We start from the raw sequence: 16,593 nt of genomic DNA, 5'->3' as shown, positions 1-16,593 counted from the left end.
TCAAGTCCCGCCCCGAAAAGCACGTGCATAAAATATCATTTTAAGCCGAATTTCGGTTATGGCGTAGTAAATTGCTCGATCCGCCGTTGGAATCCGAGATACCGAGTTTCAATTGTATATTGAAGGGCGGTTGAATGACCTGCGGCTATCATGGTCCTCTTCTTTCTTCCTTTTTAATGTTGTTTCCTATAATATTTCATTATAAGAAGAAAACGTAACATACACTTTATTTCGTAGACTTCATCGTACAAGATCATCCTTATACAAAGTACAATTCAAAACATATACTGTACATGTCAATTATATTAATTTATCACACGTTTGACGTCGCGGGGGTGTAATAAAGCCGTCATTTAAAATATAGGAGATGTTGGTCAAATTGATTTGTTTATATAGTAAAAGAAAGTAGAATTTTTTATGTTTCGACAGGAAAAGCTAAATTGTAATAAAAAGAATATTACATTTGTTACTTTCCACATTGAATTTATTAAATGCGTTGAATAAAATTGATAAAATGCTCGGCAGAGCCTCGCATTCAAGTTATTATTTTATTCAACTCGTTCAATAAATTCAATATGAAAAGACACTCATGCAATCCTCTATGTACTGTATCACTGATAAGTGAACAGTGTTTAATACTTGTTGGAGAGTGATAAGTGCAATTAGTACAAACGTATGTGACATTAGCTATGAATTGTACGTATAGCATTTAGTTTACCGGAATTTCTCGGAAGTTGGTTTAATATTTGCCAGAAGGAAGATGGGACCAGATCTCCAGAATTTGATTGGTTGATTATCAAACAAGATGGTCATGATGACCCTGGATCGTTCACCTAAATAATATGAGCTACATAGTAGTGTAAGAGATCAGGTAAGGAAGTCAAATATAAGTAAGCATTGAAATCTTATCTAAGCTGTGTGAACATGTTTCAAATGTCAAACTGATGCTAAAATATAACGAAAGTAGGTCGGTAGGTCACAGTCATGGTCACTGAAAGTCAGTTTATCGGTGTGCAAAACTGTATATGTCATCTAAATTTCAAGGCTCTATCTTAAAAAACAAGAAAGCAGGTCAGTAGGTCAATGTCACAGTCAAGTGACCCCTAATTACTTGGGATCATTAGCTAAATATAATCAAACAGTCTAGGAAATATGATCAGATAACTTTTTAAGTATTTTTTCCTATATAACTCATATAAAAATGTGTGAAATCGCAATGTTATGTCAGTTCAAATAGAGTCAAATATTAGACATCAATATGTATTCTTTATACGTGTCATTATTTATTTGAATAGACAATAAAGAGGTATATTAAAATCTTACTGTTCGTTTGGTCACCTTTAAACATCCATTATGAAATGGGTCTTTTGATAGGTTTCTTTAATAATTGAGCCGCGCCATGAGAAAACCAACATACTGACTTTGCGACCAGCATGGATCCAGACCAGCCTGCGCATCCGCTCAGCCTGGTCAGGATCCATGCTGTTCGCTTTCAAAGCCTATTGCAATTAGAGAAACCGTTTGCGAACAGCATGGGTCCTGACCAGACTGCGCGGATGGTCTGGATCCATGCTGGTCGCAAAGCCACTATGTTGGTTTTCTCATTATGCGGCTCAATTTATTTGTTGTGTTGGGTTTAAAGTCAAACCAACACGAATTATTTCATATGGCGACTTTTCCAGCATTTCCAGCTTCTGGCCTATCTAATATATATATGACTGCAAAGCTGAAATCCAAAACGACCATGTTCCAAATGAATGTTTAATATAATTTCAATTTTAGCTCTCCACAAAGTGCCGACAGTATGGCATTAATTAAAATGTAAATGCGCAATATAAGCTACATTTTTATTTACCGATGCTCGTTTTTGCGATAGACTTTGGATCTTTCTGAATATCAAAGACTTGTGAAAAAGGGTTAATGTTGATGAAAATTCAAGTTCAACTTCAAGTTTTCAATACAATATTACAATCACGAATAAATATACACGAATTTTCAGTCAATTAAGCCAGTTTTATAGGTGTGTCCAATACAGACAATTTCCTCATTTTTTCATGTTTACCCTCCGGCGGTCTGTTTATTATTCGGGGCCCAGTAGGTACAGATGCTTTTCTGTTGGACTCTGTGGTCACTTCTGTATGATAACGTACATAAATTTGTCCAGCCTCTAGCTTCAGATCGTGAACCTTTCTGAAACAGCAACAAGTTTGTGTGTTCCTTATTATCTCGTAAATTTAAACGGAAATAAATTCGTTTTGATTAGGTTTCGTTAGTCCCGCTTCTAATCTTTATTCTCGTAAATATGTTTTAAACCGCTTGGAAATACAAATGTTATCTACATATTATACAAGAATTCACCAAAGTTAGTCATATTTCATGTAATTAACTCTGCCTAACAAAACACACAAAACAAAATAAGCCATCAATATAAACCTACTAAAATTATGCAAATTATTTGGAAGTTGTGAGCAAACCTGACATTAACTATTAGAACTCCTTTCTCTCTGATACAATGATGTGATGCGAATTTAAAGAGCCATTCACAATTGAGTACGAAATCAAATTAAATGCACAAAATGGTACAATTTAAGTTTGGATTTGGAGTACGCCCAGACTTGACATCGCATAGTAATTGCGCTTTAATACCATACCCTACTAAGTCCATGCATCGGCAAATACAAGGAGTACCGTTTAATATATCTCAAGATATCTACGGGTAAGTGTTACCATTTATCGTGAATTTCTTAGCAAAACGCCATACGTGACGTTGGAATCATATTGAACGGTTTATTCCATTACCGTCATGTATCAAAAAGATCAACGCCAGGAAATTTTAAGCTTTCGTAAACGTACGTAAAATTCAAATAATTACGAAACGGACAAGTTCACATGCATTTGCAATGTTAGTAGCCCAAAGTAACAAACAAAACAGATGAAAATGGCAGTTTAAAAACCATAGACTGTTCTCTTATATGATTTTGAAAATTTCGGGTACATCAACAGTCTGTCGATTTTTAATTCATGTCACTTCAAGCTTATAACATGATTACAAACACTGTTTATAAATAGAGGTAGAAACTTCACAGGTCGCTCAATACGACAAAAACGAAAATGTTGCAGGCTCGGTTTGATTGAGCCTGTTCATGGACGGTAGTGGAAATGCATGCTACCGTTCACGCCCTCTAGCCCGGGTTGAGCAGAACTCAACATTTACAAACCACGACTGACATAAATTTTCACATCAGCCAATCAGAACGTGTTTTTAATCTAGACCGGAACTTCACCAGAGAAGTTCAACGAAGTTTTTTGTGTCACGTTGAAAAAATTATAAACTAAGCGTTGTTTCTCTCAGATAAGAAATATTGAAGAAAAGTGACCGGTACACAATGGAAAATAAATTACCACTTGTTCAATATCCACAGCACACATTTACCGAACTGCGCGTTTTAAGTATGAAATGCGCGATTAAAATGGGTTAGTATATTTTCCCGTTCACGACCATGGTTCTTACAGAATACCTAGGGTAGGGTATAACGTGTACAGAGGCATTTTTCTTTCTGGTCTGGTGCCAGTGGGTCTGTCAATTTTTTTATATCATCAGTCACTCCGCCAAACGCTTTGATAACATGATGTAGTATACACATGTTATAACGCTTTATGGTTTAAAAATACAGAAATATGATTGGACAGTCCTAATGATGTTTAGAACCAGTCTGTGTCTGGAATACCTGCAGTCCTATTTCGTTTGTGCCAGTCTCCAAGTCAAACATGTAAGAATGCCATGGACACATCACGTGACATTTGCCATTGTAATCTTCTATATCACCTTCGAACAACGGTCCGCCTGAAAAATATGAACATTCGTTTGTACATAACCAAATAGATTTTCACGTCTTCAATTTGTTGTATTTAATATAGGTCGTACGCTGACTTTCTAGTTATCACGGAGAAGCAAGTTCATTTTGAAATTTATTTGAACAATACTTCAGGCACGGGTGTGAAACAAGCTAGATCTACTGGCAGAATGGTTATATTTTCTGATTATTAGTGACCATGGAGTATATTCAAGTTAGGGTACTGCACCTGTTATTAATAGATCAAGTGGCCTGGTGTTCCAGGTTAACAGGCAAGTTCTATAAGTATAAAGTACTTACAGCTGTAAAGATAAACAACCAAGTGGAGGTTTGAAAGGCATGTAGCTTATTCATTACCAAAAGTCAAGTTGTACAGTCTTTCTTAGAACAAGAAAAGGTTGAGATCCAACCTTACTCTCCTGGCCTAGGTCGCTACTTGAAGTACGCTTGGTTCTGCAATACTTCTGTGTTTCAACAGTATACCAAGTGGAGACTACTTTGCAGCATTTAGGCCATAGACAGAAAGAATTATAAGTGTGTTTCTGTGCAGAAAGAGTACTTCGAAGGGATTGCGTGAAAATTTTCTTGATCTGAATGATGATTCAAGCATACGAAGACCATTGACATAAATAAACGAATTGTCCCTGTAACAAATTGCCTAAATCCCTACTAATAAAACGAGAAATGTGCGGTTCGTGCAATCGTTCTGCATAAAATTCGCCACTCAAAAAACGTTGGAATCTTCTAATCTGATAAACGTATTGCTGTCTTGAAACAGTCGAAAAACATGTATAATCCTGCAGACATAGTCCCCTACATTCAGTCGTGTAGGTGAGATATGAATGGTATGTACAGTCTTATTTTCAAATGTTTAATGTTATCGTACAATTTTATTTACAATTTTCAAATGTTTAATGTTATCGTACAATTTTATTTACAATTTTCAAATGTTTAATGTTATCGTACAATCTTATTCTTAAATGTTTAATGTTATCGTACAATCTTATTTACAATTTTCAAATGTTTATTGTTATCGTACAATCTTATTTTCAAATGTTTAATGTTATCGTACAGTCTTATTTTCAAATGTTTAATGCTATCGTACAATCTTATTTTCAAATGTTTAACGCACGTTATCGTACAATCTTATTTTTTTCAAATGTTTAATGTTATCGTACAGTCTTATTTTCAAATGTTTAATGTTATTGTACAGTCTTATTTTCAAATGTTTAATGTTATCGTACAATCTTATTTTCAAATGTTTAATGTTATCGTATAATCTTATTTTCAAATGTTTAATGTTATCGTACTGTCTTATTTTCAAATGTTTAATGTTACCGTACAGTCTTATTTTTTTAAATATTTAATGTTATCGTACAATCTTATTTTCAAATGTTTAATGTTATCGTACAGTCTTATTTTCAAATGTTTAATGCTATCGTACAATCTTATGTTCAAATGTTTAACGTACGTTATCGTACAATCTTATTTACAAATGTTTAATGTTTGTACATCTTTGTTTAATTAAGCATTACAATCTTATTTAAATGTTTAACGTACTATCGTACAATCTTTTTTTCAAATGTTTAATGCTATCGTACAATCTTATGTTCAAATGTTTAACGTACTTATCGTACAGTCTTATTTTCAAATGTGAATTGTTATCGTACAGTCAAATGTTTAATGCTTCGTAATCACAATTTATTTCTGTTTTAATGTTATAAATTGTTTAAGAATGCAACTTTTTAAAATTAATTATATTTCTGCCGCTTATCATAACATAGTATGTCTGCTTTTAATTAAATGCAACGTATTTTCTTGCCTCAGCAGATCTATCTGCTAATGAAGACAAATGACCGCCATACGCAAAGCTCAAAAAAATGACAAATCAAGCTTCTTACTGAATATAACTTTACGTTTGAGGATTGTTAGTGACAAACTGGCTCCATGTACGGTATCTGAAATCGATATAATCTTTGCAAAACTGTTTAATGGCGTTAATTAACTGCAAGAACGTACAATTCTGTTATTATCAATACAAGATTGCTGGTGACCAGCGTCAATGTCGTGATGTGACCCAGCTCATATATTAAACAAGGATGGTCTGTAAGTCAACGCAGTATCAAGTTTTAGTTTTGTCTGTGTTTGATTTTTAGCTTACCTGAGCATTTCACTTGCCATCGTCGTTCATCGTCCGTCGTCTGTCGTCCGTCGGCGTCAACTTTTTATTTAAACATTTTCTCCTCTAAAAAAACTAGTGGTCAAAATTACACTAAACTAGGTCTGTAGCTTCCGGGCAAGGTCCTCTAGAGTTAAAAAAAAAGAAGAAAAAGTTTTAAACGACTTCTCGTGAGCCACTTGATGGATCATCACCAAACTTTGTCTGTAGCATCCTAGTAAGGTTCTCTCTCAGATTTGTTCAAATTATTTCGCTTGACTGATTTCAGGGAACGCCAGAACTAAAAATAGAAAAACCTTCAAACTTTGGAAGGTTCTCTCTCCGATTTGTTCAAATGGTTCCACTTGACTGATTCTAGGGACCGCCAGAGGTAAAAATAGAAAATCATTTTAAACAACTTCTGCTCATGGCCACTTGAAAGATCGTCACCGCATCCTAGTAAGGTTCTCACAAATCTGTTATAATTTGAAAATAATATGTATTACATTATGATTATAAATTGGTATTTGACTGATAAAAAATAGCCTCCATAAATTAATTATTTTTTCCTAAGATTCTACTTTTTGCCTAATTTGTTTGTTTTCATTTTTCGCGTTCAAATGTCTTGATTTTTCTTTAAAAGCATGTCTACATGTATTACTCTACAATCTTTAAGCAAATTAACGTTGATAGTGCTCAATGTATTGAACACTGATTGAGAGGCTGGTTCCAATGCTGTTAGCCATGACACAATTCTGATTCAAGACTGATCTGACCTGCACACATGTAGGCTTCCTAATTAAATTGAATGGTAATTTGTTTAATGACCGTTTTCTGTGACAGCGCAAATGAAAGTTATTGCAGACAGCTCCCTTAAATAACTGAAAGTGATTAAAGTCAGTCATTTACTTGTTCATAGCAATGCTTATAGGTCATTTTGCCAGGAATTAACCATGAACTAATGATTATGTATTAGTGTACATGTTAAATGAGGACTAGATTCATTAACATTTTTATTCAAGATAAAAATTAATTACTAGTATTATATGAAAATATGATTTAATACTTAGTATATTAATACTTAGGATATATTCAAAACATAACATTTTGTTTCATGAAAGGTTTTATAAACTATATACATTGTAGTTTCAATTATCAAGACTAAATAACTGTCGAAATCCAGTTGTAGACTTAAATTTAAATAAATGTCGTCTGTTTTAAAAAGATTTTCTATAAAAACAAATTATACATAGTAAAAGCTTCTTACACTTTCTACATATATTTTACAGTGAAAGTGCAGGCAAAATCATCTTAATTGTAATTAGACTGCCTCCTGCAGGTAGATAAGAAATCAATTTTCTATAGAGTACCGGTATAAGATCAACGTTAATTGGTTATGAGAAAATATACATTGATGTGCAGTGTCATTAAACAAATTAAACAATTGTACACACTTTTCAAAAGAAGAAGCAGAAGTCATCTTGGAATCAAAATATTTAATAGTAAAAAAGTGAAAATCAAAAGTTACTGTAGGAGAAATTGAAAAGTATTTTTGGATGTCATTTATCAGATAATTATATAAATATATATCTATAAGATAAAAACATCTTACAAAAGTGGAGCTTGTAAGATATACAGGGCTGATACGGTTATTCACGTGTAAATGCATTCTTTTAGCCACTGTAACAGTCTACAGGGCAATTTGAAAAAATGAAACTTTTTTTGTGAAAATAGGACTTATAATGAAATTCTCAGGATATATTAATGTCAGTTAACATGCTAGCATGCCATTTTTATATAATTTCTTTTACTATTCCTTGGGCGAAGTTCTATCAAGGATGGCTGTCCCGATTACGGTAAACTATGGCAGCCATCTGCGGGGCTTTTTAAGTATATAGAAGACACTTTGAAAATGATCTTGTTTGAATTTGTTCGAATTAATAATAATTTCACACAATCTTTCCTTTTGTTAAATCATCTCCAGAGCCAAAAAGAAAACCACCTAAAAAGGTACTTTTCGCAGACGAAAAAGTGACTACCATCGAGGTATTACACACTTTAAAATGACGACCTTTCAAACTAAACAACTAGGTAAAGTGTATTAAAAAGGGGAATTCGATGTCATATTTTATCACACGCAATTTCGCGGGCGACAATGCAAATCTACTTGAACTTGGCCGGAAAAGCGACAATGGAAAAGATGAAAAAATCTTTTTATCATACTTTTGCTTTCAAACTCCGCAAACGTTAGATGCGCAGAATTTACATTACATGTAGTCGCCATATCTGTACGTTTTCTCGGTGTCCCCTGTGTGTTTTCTGAAACTCATCTGCACTGAGCTCGGCGATCTTGGGTCCGTAAAACGCTGGGAAATCATGGAAACACGAAACAAAATATGCCAGTATGGCATTTAAAATTATGGAAACACGAAACAAAATATGCCAGTATGGCATTTAAAAGGCGACCTTGTATTCCTTTTACAAAAACACTGCTGCCACTTTCGGAATAATTACGTAAAACTTATATTTGATTCTTGAAAAAAAGGATTGAGAAATTAGCGCGAGAAAAAGAATTTGTTGTCACGGACAGTAATTGGTATATTTTCCTGTCTAGACTAATTGCGAAACTACAAAGAAGCGAATACATCAATCGCAATCTCTTTAAAGTCACATGACAGTCAATTTTTCGCGGAAAGGCGGAAATCACTTCTTAGTTTTCTCTCGGATTTAATAGCTCATCCGTATGTCGCGTACATTCAAAGGCCTCCATTAAATCTGACAATATAGTTTGCGAGAAAACCACCACAAGAAGAAAAAGAATCTCTGATTTCCTGGAATGTCGTTATATGTATATCAATTACTGTCATCTTTCCGCATACCGAACATTACCCATCGTTTTAAGCTACCAAATTGCTTCTTTCTTTATTTCACATAAATAACAACATCTCCCGACACCACTTTCATTTTTTAACCTTTAGCATGCTAGATAAATTGTCGTCTGCTGGAAATGTTGTCTGCTAAAATTGTAAAGTTCATTCAATTTGCTCCAAAATTGGAAGAAATATTGTCAGAGTAGCAAACAGCTTGGAACCTGATCAGACGCGCGTCTGATCTGGTTCCAAGCTGTTTGCAAAGGCTGTTAAATTCGCCTGCAGCAGGCTAAGGGTTAAATGCATTTGAATGATATGAAAACCATATAACAGGTTTGTATAACATGGCTACTTACCCGGCAAAATCTAGAATCTATTTAGATGTTTTGTTACATGTAAGGAAAACATCTACATGTTTTTAAACCAACATCATGTGGTATATTAGAAAAAAAACGTAAATGTAAATATCCCATTTAAAATGAATTATTTTTACCATATTTTATCAATGATACGGAACTAAAAACTATTATTCTTGACACTATAAAGTCACATATAAATTTACAAGTGCACACGTGTTACATATCCACGTGTACATCGGCGTGCATGTCCATATGTGCGTACAGGTACATATCAACGCGTTAACGTACAAAACATATATGTACACGTATACATTTACGCTTGCACGTATTCAAACTGCAAATTACATTAACAAATGTTGTAAAAAATAGTTTGTCAATTTCATTTTAAATGCTTTATGAACATAAAGAAAGTATACAGTATATCCTTCTAAGGTATGAATAGAAGCTTGTATTTTTTTCCAAAATAATTGCATTGACCATGTTTTTAATTTGTCATGAAAAAAAAATATGTATTTTTGCTTTGGTCACTCTGATATTTTAGACGTTCGTAATAAACAGACGGAGAATTCGGGTGAGGCGCTACATTGAATCTAACGGTCATTACATTGCATAGCGCTTTCCCTATACAGTGTAGTGTTTTGTTTCTGATGTTCTAAGAATTACCTTTTACACACGGCATTTGGTCAGTTGATTAATCTATCCTGTGTTCATAAGTTCGATATCAATAAGCTAACACCGGACGGACGGCTTAAAATAATTAATCAAATCGATACGGCAAACTCTGAGTCGAATAATTGAGATGCCACACATATCGAGCGGATATCCGCAGAAAATGCAACTATGCAATTTCTTTCCGGTATTTTCATATCACTATAAAATTGCTCTTACCCATATGGGTACACCAAGCCTCCATGGCGTAAAATCTGCCGTTTTGAAAGAATAACGCCAGGTCGTCGATACGTCCAGTAGCCGCGTACAGTCTCTGACATTTCTTCTGCTTTAATGTGTGGTATGGCCCTACATTCCTCCAAGGGACGTAATTCTCAGATTGCGGCTGGCTCATCTTTCGGACGATGTCGATATTGTCGTCTGTTACTGTATCTGTACTTCCGCCGGAAGTTTCTGTTGTAGATCTTTGAGATACTGGGAATTTTGGTCTGGCGCCCTGATGGTCACGTAAATCAACGTCTTTATCACCAGCTGTGTTTATAACTTTAACATCAGTTTGAGGTTTAGCTCGTACATCGTCCTTAGCACCGTTATTACCGTCTGCTTCACTTTTATCACTTTTGTTTGTATCATCACATATATGTAAATCAGTCAGTTCCTTCACATTTTGGGTGGTCTTATTCCTTACTGGTGAAGAAATGTTCAAACTTTCCATATTCTCCAACAACAAAGACTTTTCTGTAAAACCTTCATTCGGATTTGAGTCATCAGATTTTATGGCAGAATATTTTACCCTGTCGCCGTTGGCGCCACGCGAACTGCTACTTTTCATCATTTTAATACTGACAAAAATAATCCAAACAGTGACGATGTTGTAGATTTCGCGAAAACATTGGTTTTTAATCAACAGATCATGTCACACTGTCTTTATATACATACTAGAAGCTGTGGGCAGGTCTGAAAACAATCAAGAGGAGTGGTCAATAATACATTGCGACTAAAGCTGATATTTTTTCTATAATAACACATGTTTACAAATAAATCTGTAAATCCGGTTTTTCTAAAATTTCAACTGCATAAATTCTCGAATAGTGTTAGTAAATGAGCAACCTTAATTGTTCAGTAAGTATTTTCGTTCCCGTCCTACAGTATGTTTTGTATCAGTCCTATCGTTTTATTTGAGATTATTTCAGTGAAAAGTCAGTCAGACAGCAAGGCAGTTTGGTTACAACTGAATATTTGGGACATGCCTTGCAAGAGATCATTTATTAAGTATCGTGGAACGGAACATAATTCAGTATTTTTTCGATATCATCAAGTTCATTTGACACCACCATCATCGTCTTTATTACCACCATCAGTGGGGAATAGGAAATAGAGATCAATATAATTGCACTTTTACTAATCCTACCAGGTGTTCTGTATTACAAAGGTGCGTCTATTGTGACATTTTGATACAAGCAAAACTGTATTATCTGCACTATTAATTACTTACTGGTATTTCATTTTATAACTGGCTTGTTAAAAGTTAATTTTTTACCATTTGTAAGTTGACAGAATCATAGGAACCATGTTTTGAGGGGTAAATCAAACACAAATGAATAAATCCTAAAGGTTTTTGTTGTGCAAAAATGTATGATATTGTGTTTAAAACAGTTTTCATTTCCCACAGTTGTGTAATTGCAAGGGAAGTAAGCTGATAGATATCTCTGCTTATAAGTACAAGCCCAAGGCAAGAGTTGTCATTCTTTGTGGATCACAATTTTAAATTAAAAACTCAAACTTCTGTTATTGATATTAACAAAACTATCACAACCTTCACATTTGTGAAATCATTTTTGGCTATTTTAAGGACTTGGAAATAAATTTCTAGACTTTATATAAAGTATAACTATCACTGAAAATTTTAGGGTCTATCTCTACATCAGTTTCATTATACTAACACCAATTTCATCAAAATTTTCATCGTCATCATCATTCCTGTTCATCATCATCAGTTTCACCATCATTGTATTCCTTATCAATATTACTCTCTTAATTATTATTATCACGACTATCGTCAATAATATCATTATTAACACCACCTATATCATCATCAACAACTCATCAACATATTTTTCATCATCATCAGTACTGTATTTTATTAAAAGGTTTTGTTTGAATGCGAGTTGCATCTCGAATTATATCGTTTAAATGATGGGTTAACAACCAACTCTTAAGTATCTTTATTTGTCTAACAATATGTACCTCGTAGACCTTGAAAGTGCTCCAAGTACATACAGTTTTGTTTATATCAGCAAAAAAAAAATTGTTATTTTTTTAAGTTGATGCTGATGATGATGATGAAAAAGATGACGATAACATGACGGTAACGATGATGATGTCGAGTGTGACGATGATGCTGCCACTACCGTACGTAGTTGTGTTTAATGCCTATAGATATTTCCTTGATTTTACTGAGGTTGTTGAGAATTTTGTAAACATATTCATACCGAGGAAATGAGTTCGTTACCCTATTGTTCGACACAAGTCACATTTCTTTCTAATAGAGTACACTTCACCTTATAACATTGTGAATAACAACGCAAACATTAATTGAGCCGTGCCATGGGAAAACCAACATAGTGGCTTTGCGACCAGCATGGATCCAGGCCAGCCTGCGCATCCGCGCAGTCTTATTAGAGAAACTGTTAGCGAACAGCATGGATCCTGACCAGACTGCGCGGATGCGCAGGCTGGTCTGGATCCATGCTGGTCGCAAAGCCACTATGTTGGTTTCCCATGGCACGGCTCAGTTATCACCTGCTGGATGTACGCACTAGGGATTAGGGTTTGGCTTAACCTAGGTTTATAGGTTTTCAGTGCGTGTGTGACTTCAGTGTGGCAGAATTAATGCCTTGTGAACAAAGTTCATCATATGACAAATAAAATTGCCCTTTAATTATATAATTATACCAATAGAATCATAAAAAATGAGAAGCACAGTATAATTATCATTCTACATTAAAGTGGAATTATGCGCATTTTTCAAGTAAAAACCCAACTGAAATAGATGTGTGTGTAAAAAGGGTGGAGGAAATTATAGCTTTTATACGGTGCCCCTAAAGTGACATGTTACACACGTTTTTCCAATTAGGTAATGTGAGACTTTTTTTTATTTCGTTTAAACGAAATAATCATTTCGTTTAAACGAAATAACTATTTCGTTTAAACGAAATCATTTCGTTTAAACGAATAACTTATTTCGTTTAAACGAAATCATTTCGTTAAAACGAAATCATTTCGTTTAAACGAAATAAAAAAAAGTCTCACATTACCTAACTGGAAAAAAAGTGTGTAACATGTCACTTAAGGGGCACCGTACTTTTAACCCAATATATCAAACTCTTTCTGTTACCAGTACGAAATTATAAGTTTCCAAATATGACTTTTCTTATTTTGCCTGGGAGTCCTTTTAAGAAAAGTCAAATTGCACGCAGGAGGTGCTTCCTTTCAACTTCAGAAATCTCCACATTTACCAAAACGCACTATGTGTAGTAAGATGCGTATAATGCCACGAAATGGTATTTTAGAATATTTTCTTTGAAGGGCAGCTTAACTGGTGAGTTGGTGACATTTGTATTCTCTGTGTAAAGCCATTCGCAATATTTATTTAAAGTCGGATCGTGGCACTCGTTATTTCTGTGTTATAGAGAGTTGTTCCCCTTCGATGTCAGTTCGTCACACTCTTAGGAGATGTCAGTTCGGTTGGTTGAGGGATGAAGTCAGTTCGCTGTTAGGAAAAGCCAAAGACAATTAAATCAACCCGCGCCTCTGTTTTAGAAAGCCTATCCGAAATAACTGAGTTCGTGAACCATGCTATTTTTATAGGGAGACTAATACCCCATTAAGTCAATCCTGATTTTCAAACATGGAACTAAAGAAGCAAGTTACATAATATGTTCCCATTCATTTTGTAGAGCATCTAAATTCAATCGGACACTACATTCTTTTTTTATACATTGACTTTCGTAGTGATTTTTTTAAAACTGTATAAAAAATAAACTTTTCTTATTTTGATTTTTCTTTGACAGAATTAATTTTAAACTCATGTAACCTTGACATAACTAGCTCAATATGTGAAAGTCGGCGGACCCTGAATGACAGTCGGCTATTTCCGTGAGATTCTCCGTATCCGAGTTCGGCTTTCTTCGGCGGTTACGAACCAATGCGAAATACCGACTACGTAATCAAGCGGAAGTTGTCGATTACCATTACCGTCCACTACCTTAGGAAAACTTACAGAAATGTTAAATAACGTCATTCTACTTTAGAAGCCAGGTGGTTCTTTTAATTAAAGATTTTCAACACACACATTTAGTTTAATAACCAATTCTTCAGATTTCAGGCACCACTTGGACACATACATTTTGAGAAACCCTCTATAATCAACTGAAAATACGGAAACTATATATAATAGTCGATCGCACGTGTTTAGCACTTCATTACAGTCAATTTTCACTTTAGTACAAAACTTGCGTACATAAAATAATCATCACTTACCGTTACAAAAAGCCTTGATTGGAAGAGCTATCTATCCACCTCCGTTGATAGATTAACTAATACGACTTCAAAAGCTGCTGAACGACAATCTGCATTTTGTCACCGTTTCCATAGCAACAACAGGAAAACAAATTTCTACTAAATGATGTACAGTCACAGAATGGATCAATATAATACCGTCCTCCAAGATCTTCACGGAGGAGTTATAAAGGAATGAAGTACAATTGTACTTTTGTATTAAGAAATGCGTAAATAAGACCAAAAAAAAGTACCGATGACGCGGATAGGAAGAGTGCTAAAAGTCCTAATTATTTTGCTGGGTTTAACGTCAAAACGACGCAATTATAGGTCAAATGGTGACTTTCTAGCTTTTCTTGGTAAAGGAAACTCCAAGGTACCCCTCCAAACATTATTTCAGGCATGGACGGGCACCTCGGTCCCATGAACATCAGTTCTTTAATAGTATTGTGAATAGTACTATCATAGCCTGTTGTTGCCAACGCTCGTCTGTTGAAAGTACCAACATTCTGCAGTACTAAACAAGATTTTTTTCTCCAAAAAAAATGGTACAATCCAAAAAAAAATAAATACACGGAAATGTAAATGTTATAAAAAAAATAATCAGAGTCCCGTATTGAACAGGACCTTAGTATTATAACTGTTAAATAAATTTTCATATATTTTTAATTTAAATAAACATTTTAAGAGTAAACAGTTTTGGTAAACAATGTTCTTTAGGGCGGTAGAACATATTATTGTTTCAAGTCAAACTGGTATAATATTATATGTCTTAAATTATTAAAAGTTACATTCATAAGGTTCACAGATAGAAATCATTAATTCATAAAGTTAAATTTGACGATTAGCATTTATCATTTAGCAAGGAGCATCAGCTATTTGGCATTTAGCATCAAGTGTATGGCATTCAGCATACGGTACGTTCCATTTAGCATCAAGTAATTGTCATTTAGCATCAAATAATTGGTATTTGGCATAACTAACTAGCATCTAGCATTAAACATTTGGCATAGCGCACCGGCCATCCATAGTAAAGTAATTAATTTTCTTTGTTTTATGGAAGGCCGGTGCACAAAATATACGAAACTTGATATTGCATACCACGATAACTTCTAACATCATTTTAAAGAAGAGAAAAATTGCGTTTTTATTTTTAAATGCAGATTAAAATATTGTCATAAAATTTGATACTTTATTGTTCATACCTTATCAAGTTCGAAATCCCGTTCGACACTCATCACAAAAAGAAACCTAGCCGAGTTTCTAAGTAAATTAATCTCTTTAGAGAAACATTAAGTTTACAAAATTCCAGCGGTGCAGCTCTAGAGAGGGTCCATCAAGCATCTCTCTTTTAGAATCGAAATATTTCCAAGATATAAATTTTGTAAATTTGTAATAAAGTTTAAGGTCCTGTTGAGATGAATTTGTAATGTTTATTCGAACACATATTATGACATAATATCAATAGTGTCAATAATGTCACAAACATACTTTGAAGAAGATCCTTCCACCGGTTCATGAGGCCTAATTTTGGCTCAAGCGGCCCATAAAAAGGGCCAAGTGCCCTTATCTGAACAAATTTGGCAGAGGACCTTATAATGATGCTATACATCAACTTTGATGAAGATCCATTCCATGGTTCAGGAGTAAGTCTTTTAAAGGCATTTCTATTTTAAGTTCTAACAGCACTTAAAGAGGCCAAGTGCCCCCATATGAACAAAATGGGAAGAGGACCTTATAGTGATGCTACAGACCAACTTTGAAGATGATCCTTCTACAGGTTCATGAGAAGTTGTTTAAAGGTATTTCTAATTTTGGCTCTAGTGGCCCCAAGAAGGGGCCAAGTGCCCCCATTTGAACAAAATTGGGAGAGGACCTTATAATGATGCTACAGACCAAGTTTGATGAAAATCCTTCAAGCCGTTCATGAAAAGACATGGTTTAATGGTATTTCTAATTTTGACTCTAGCAGGCCCCTTTTAAGTGTCCCCATTTGAACATACTTGGGACAGGACCTTATAATGATGCTACACAAAAGCTAATTCTAGCCCAGATTTTCAGTTTTTGACGGTGAGGTTCATTTAACACTGCTGGAAGTGGAAAAAAGATAACTGAGATAAAAC

At 34.4% G+C, this 16,593-nt stretch overlaps 1 protein-coding gene across 1 annotated transcript; it reads right to left on the bottom strand.

Moving 5' to 3' along the window:
* Positions 1-1,739: 1,739 nt before the first annotated feature.
* On the bottom strand, positions 1,740-14,560 carry LOC123532561 (uncharacterized). Its single transcript, XM_053518266.1, has 4 exons — positions 14,453-14,560; positions 10,130-10,867; positions 3,729-3,844; positions 1,740-2,186 (listed from the first exon to the last, which is right to left on the bottom strand). The coding sequence occupies exons 2-4, from the start codon at positions 10,743-10,745 to the stop codon at positions 2,004-2,006; spliced, it is 915 nt and encodes a 304-aa protein (XP_053374241.1). The 5' UTR covers positions 10,746-10,867; positions 14,453-14,560; the 3' UTR covers positions 1,740-2,003.
* Positions 14,561-16,593: the final 2,033 nt, after the last annotated feature.

This window comes from Mercenaria mercenaria, chromosome 11 (assembly GCF_021730395.1).
Source record: "Mercenaria mercenaria strain notata chromosome 11, MADL_Memer_1, whole genome shotgun sequence".
Lineage (NCBI taxonomy): Eukaryota > Metazoa > Mollusca > Bivalvia > Venerida > Veneridae > Mercenaria > Mercenaria mercenaria.
Note: the sequence above shows the minus strand (reverse complement) of the source record. Positions and strands in the feature narration are given on the sequence as shown.

Bases quoted from the DNA above. Each gene is read 5' to 3' on its own strand.
- LOC123532561 (XM_053518266.1), bottom strand. From the start codon at position 10,745: ATGATGAAAAGTAGCAGTTCGCGTGGCGCCAACGGCGACAGGGTAAAA. The intron at 3,845-10,129 runs GTAAGAGCAATT...CATATTTTTCAG, and splicing joins GGCTTGGTGTACCCATATGG to GCGGACCGTTGTTCGAAGGT. The intron at 2,187-3,728 runs GTATTCCAGACA...TGTTTCAGAAAG, and splicing joins CAAACGAAATAGGACTGCAG to GTTCACGATCTGAAGCTAGA.